The sequence below is a fragment of the Etheostoma spectabile genome, chromosome 1 (genome assembly GCF_008692095.1).
Source record: "Etheostoma spectabile isolate EspeVRDwgs_2016 chromosome 1, UIUC_Espe_1.0, whole genome shotgun sequence".
Lineage (NCBI taxonomy): Eukaryota > Metazoa > Chordata > Actinopteri > Perciformes > Percidae > Etheostoma > Etheostoma spectabile.
The window spans coordinates 18496419-18502197 of NC_045733.1; the positions used below are offsets into that span (position 1 = coordinate 18496419).

At 42.0% G+C, this 5779-nt stretch overlaps 1 protein-coding gene across 1 annotated transcript in view; it reads left to right on the forward strand.

Moving 5' to 3' along the window:
- adamts7 (a disintegrin-like and metallopeptidase (reprolysin type) with thrombospondin type 1 motif, 7) overlaps positions 1–5779 on the forward strand; it is a 71133-nt gene that overhangs the window by 46375 nt on the left and 18979 nt on the right. The window contains exons 14-16 of the mRNA XM_032514138.1: positions 1137–1257; positions 1479–1723; positions 3472–3613. Of these exons, the coding sequence (XP_032370029.1) occupies positions 1137–1257; positions 1479–1723; positions 3472–3613 (508 nt within the window). The remainder of the gene's footprint in view (positions 1–1136; positions 1258–1478; positions 1724–3471; positions 3614–5779) is intronic.

Consider the following 5779-nt stretch of genomic DNA (forward strand, 5'->3'; position numbering starts at 1 on the left):
AGGAAAAACTTCCTTTAAGAGGCAGAAACCTCGAGCAGAAGCACAAGACTCCTCGAAAAGGAAAGAAGGCGAGTTAGTAACATGCATTAATGGGATGAGGTTGCATACAGATGGAGAGAAGGTTGGATATAGGTCTATAGTTGGCTAAAACATCTGGATCAAGGTTTTTTCAGAAGAGGTTTAATTACAGCTACTTTAAAGAACTGTGGTAAATAGCCTGACAGATTGGTTATAACTAGTAGAGAAGTGTTGACTAAGTGTAAAACTTCTTTAAGTAGCCTAGTTGGGATGGGTTCTAAGATGCAGGTTGATGGTTTAGATGAAGGAATAAGTGAATTAAATTGAGAAAGATGGAGTGAAGCAAAGCAGTCTAAACATATATCTGGTTTTACAGCTGGTTCCTGAGTTTAGTGATAAGTTGGTGGTTAAAGGCAGGTCTTGGTGAATTTTGTTTCTAAAAGTAATACTTATATCATTAAAGAAGCTCATGAAGTCGTTACTACTAAGAACTATAGGAATACTTGGGTCAATAGAGCTGTGACCTTCCTCCTTGAGGAGGAGAGAGGGGGGGCAAGGTGGAGGAATATTGCCCACCTGAGCTTTCATTTGTTTTTTTGTTTTTTTCAAAGGCAGAGCAGGATACCCAGGGCTCGCCATTTCTAGCCATTGGGGGACCACAGGCAGGCTGGGGGAACGCATATAAATGTTAAAAAAGTGAAAAATGAAATTTTCATGCCATGGGCCCTTTAAATAGCTGTGAGCTGGCAGAACATAACGTAGCCTAATTTCGGAGATTATTCCTTCAGAGTGCTGTGCAATGCGAGAAAATCTCAGAGTTGAACCGGTCAGATATATCAGTTTTCATCAGACTCACCCGTGGTCGGGTTAATTAAGTCGCCAAAATACACCCGCTAATCAAATCCCCTACTTCACCGTTTCCGTCAAGCCACCAAACCTCTGCTCAAATTAACACCTCTGCTGAAATGTTAAATTCGACACAAGACAACACCGTCTCTCTCTCTCTCTTTCTCTCTCTCTCTCTCTCTCTCTTTCTCTCTCTCTCTCTCGCTTTGGTTGTGTAATCACTGTAAATCATATTCTAGAATGCATTGTGAAGTTTGTTTTGTATGTGGCAGAATCTAGGCTGTGACTTTGTGATCGACTCCAGTGCTGTAGAGGATCGCTGTGGGGTTTGTCATGGTAACGGCTCCACCTGTACAACTGTGAGGAGAACCTTTGAGGAGACTGAAGGACTTGGTATGTTTCTTAACAATTGGGGTTTAGCAATAGAACTCTTTGTGGAAGATATTTTGACATTGATGACAATTTAAAACATACTCACTCACTCCCCTTTTCCTTTTTGTAAAAGCCTTAAGCTTTCCAAGGCATTCGTCTCCTCTGTCTTCTCCACTGTTTGTTAGCTGTACATCAGGATATTTCAATTTCACTTATTAACATCTTGTTTTTATATAATTTAGGCTATGTAGACATTGGATTGATCCCAGAGAGAGCCTGGAACATCCGCATTGAGGAAATGGCCGAAGCCGGGAATTTCTTGGCGCTGCGAAGTGACAACCCCAACAAGTATTTTCTGAATGGTGGCTGGACGATCCAGTGGAATGGAGAGTACAAGGCAGCCGGGACAGTATTCACCTACGAGAGGACAGGACACCTGGAGAACCTGACGTCTCCTGGGCCCACCATGGAACCACTGTGGATTCAGGTCGGATTACTGTAACAGCAGTAATGTTTTGAGTGTATCTTGTCCCTAAATCAATACTGAAACTGCCTTTTAAGAAATCAAGGTGAATTTCTGTCAGCATAGCACATGTGGTGGCAACACAGTTCAGTAAATTAACATCAGGTATCTCAAACTGATAATTGTGACATCAATGCATTCATTCATATGTAAATTAGAAAAAACAACAACAGGACAAAACCGTATGTATGTTGGTCTATACTGTGTTGCTGAAATGAAAGGAATCATATCTCTTATAATACAAAGTGTTTCACCAAGATTGCTTGAACTTTTCCACGAATACAGGAACTGCTTTGCGATGTTTACTTGCATTCCAATCACAAAAAGTAAAAAGTATTTTCTGATATCCCGGGAGCTTTCCGGGTGGGGTTTGCAGTGCTTAACGTTGCTTACTTTTCAAACACAAGCCTTAAGACTGCATTGATTCCAACTGTAGCATGAGCAGTTACTTTTAAGGAGCTCATTAAGTAGTATTGAGGGGCGCTAGTAGCTCAGTCTGTGTGGACTTGGCTTGGGAACTGAAGGGCCGCCAGTTCAAGTGGAAAGGTGCCGGTTCGCCTCCTGAGCACTGCTAAGGTGCCCTTGAGCAAGGCACCAATCTCCTAACTGCTCGGGGAAGTCAACACACATTTATTATATTCAAACACTAGGCTCCTTCGAGGTGAGCCAGGTCTGCATAGGATCGATCACCGGCGATCCCCACCCGTCGCATGCCGGTTAGATTTGTGTCCAATTTGATCCCTGCTTGCTCTGACATCACGTACACGTGGGCAACGATAACCTCACGAGAGCAAGGTTCCGAGACACAGGGCAGCGTTGTTGTTTTTCACCGACTGCAAGACCCAGGCGGACCCAAGGCATACTGGGAAACACTGGCCCCTCAGCTGAATAGATTCAACAGGATGACGTTTAATGTAAACTTTTCATTGATTTTAAATCGTAGGGATTTTAATTGCCATTTGACTGATTTAAAGGCATATTTTGTTCAGAACACATGTTGTGTGGCTGATAGTTACGTTTAGAAGTCAGAGAGACTAAATCTGTTTAGATTACACATCATATACAGTCTGTTGTTAGTTAACATCAGCAACAGATTGCATATAGAGCATTTTGACAGCTACTCTGTCTGAACAAAAACAACTGGAGACTGTGTACAAGCTGATATATGGGTTTGATAACATTTTATTGAAACAGAATTGGACCACTGCAGCTTTTTGTCACGGCCCCCGGCTGCTGCCCCCCTGCTCTCGCCCACTTTACAGACGAAGCACAGTTCATCTTGAACGAGCCTATCATGTGTAAACATGTCACTGGGCGGACTGTGCTTGCTCAGGCAGCACCTATGGGCAGAACATTTGAAAAACTGGGCTGGCATTCTTAATCAATGACATCATTAATTGAGGAATTTCAAACACGAATGTGGCAAGCTGTTTTCAAGCAGTTGAGAAGAGTGCCATCTGCATCTTATAAATACACAAAAAACTATATAACACACTCAAATACGCCCCCCAAAAAACAAGGTCTTTAAATTAAGCTTTTGCTTTTTAATCTTCTCTTCATGGTCTTTCAGATGTGGTGAAAACACAAACAGGAAATATGCAAAAGAGATAATTAGTTTTTAGTTTAGTGAAAATAGTTGGAAGTTTTCTGTATATGGTCAAAATTTGGGGGGGGTGTATTTTGTGTATTTGATATTGTCTTGTGTGTTACAGCTTCTCTTTCAGGAGACCAATCCGGGAGTGCGGTACGAGTACACAATTAGTCGAGATGTCTCAGAGGGCAACGACATCCCTGTGTCAGTTTTCGTCTGGAAATATGGTTCATGGACTGAATGCAGTGTTACCTGTGGGACAGGTAAGAGAAACAACCTCAGGTTTCGTCATTGATATTTTGGTAGGTAGATTAACCTATATAGTTTGTTTGCTTTGGTCTGAATCAGTTGATGAGTTTGTAGATTTCCCTTTGGTTCGGTTTTGTTTTCACACCTGAAAATTCCCAGTAAGCAAAATGCGTCATTACAAATCACGCGAGAATGTTCACTCAGCAATCGGTCGGATGGTGTCTGGGGCGGAAACAAGAAAGCAAATACAGGAAGAATGTTGTGTGTGGACTAGTGCTTATTCCTCTCTCATCATCTCAAACCATCTTATTTCATTTAACTAATCAGACATTGTTTTACGAGCGACGTTACGTCTGCTTTGCTGTGCTGACCGAGACTTCACAGGCGTTTGACAACGGAGATGCGAGCGTTTTGACCGCGAGCGCTGGACTGCTGTCCATTTCTGTGGGAGCAACATTGGAAGCTGCTATAGTTTGCATGTTCTGCCGCATTGCAGATTGCAAAGCACACCTGACTACTGGAGCCATTTATCTCAAACTTGTGGAGTATATAGTTGGTGCAGTTCAAGGTTGGATCACGTTCTCATCACAAATTAACCGCTCTAGAGTTTCATCGAAAAAGCGTACAGAGAACATCCCCAATAAGGAGGTCTTGGTACGCTTGTTTAGTACGCTTTTGGTGCGCACCTGAGTGCAATTGCTGCATTCAATCCTGCCCAAACAAACTGCACCAAATGCTGGTGCAATTCAACCGAACTAAACGAAACAGTTGTGAAAGCGCCCTGAGAGAGAGACAGAATGAAAGAGAGAGAGAAGGTCGGAAACCTTTTGCTCCTTGTTTTGAATGCATGTCCCAGAGTCCTCAGAAACAGACTTAAAGAACAGACTTTGACTGTATTCCAAGTGTGTCCTGAGTTTATATATTGATTAATAAACTTGTTTTAAAAACACGTGGCCTTATTTTGTGGCAACTGACATACAAACACAAGCAGTAAATGTGTTTTGAAGGTACTAAATTTACCTGGTCTCGACATTGTATTTGGCTTATGAGCAGCTCACATGAGGGGTGCAACAATGAAGGACTTTAATCAAAACGAGATTACTGAACATGTGATTATTAGTTTTCTATGATAAAGAGTGATTATTATGAACCCCACACATATCCTGTATGACTACTTTTAAGCTGTTGCCAGCAGTAATGTGTTTTAGATCACCTGTATGTCAAACAATTAGAAGTTAGTTTGGTTTTATTCCAGAAGCCTTTCGCTACACTACAAGAAATGGTCAGCTTACCTTCCAATAAGAAGGTGCAACCTTCCCAGTCGCCCTTCATTAGCTCTGCCAAATTTACTGAATTGTCTATTTTACAAATATTTGTTTAGCTTTATGTGATTGACGCTGGCCGGTGATGGCATGTGGTTATGAGTCCCTGGAAACCAGGTTGCCAGTTCACTGCCGACTCTGCTAGCCTGCTGACTCAAGTTTTCAAATGTTAACATCAGAGTAGTCTCACATTGCCAGACCTGCAGAGGAGGGTCTGTCTAGTCCACACAGCAATCCGGGATGGGAGAAAAACGTGCTCTGGCTTATTGGCATTTCTTTAAACCAATCGCAATTGTCTTGGGCGGTGCTAAGCACCAAGCGAGCCATGGTGGCGCTGCAAAATAGCTTCGAGAAGGAACTTATTTTGGTGGAATGTGTACGTTCAAAGGTTGTTTTAGTGGTGCAACAGAAAACTGATTGGACATATAGTCTAGCTAGCTGCCTGGATTTACCCTGCAGAGATCTGAGGAGCAGTATTATTTCTTCTTTCTTGTTTTCCTTCTGTCTCCAGCTGGCTTTCAATCTGAAATGTCTGTCTTGTCCTTTAAGAGGCATCTTAAAAGGTGTAAAATTAGGCTTGAGCAGAGGTGAGAGGTGCCTCCTGCTCTGACAGAGTGGAAATACTAAGATTGAAACAGGAGAAGATGAATCTGTCAGAGCTTGAGAAGACAAGTAATTTTATGCTCTGCTGTGTAATGTTGTCTGAAACATGGATGTGACATTTTTCATTGTGGTAGATATTTAAATGTCTAATAAATAAATTTAAACTTAAAAACCACCCTTGCAATTTTCAGCGTCAGGAAGTATCGCATTAAATAAAGTCTCGCTATGTAACAAATTGCTTCACAGCACTGCACA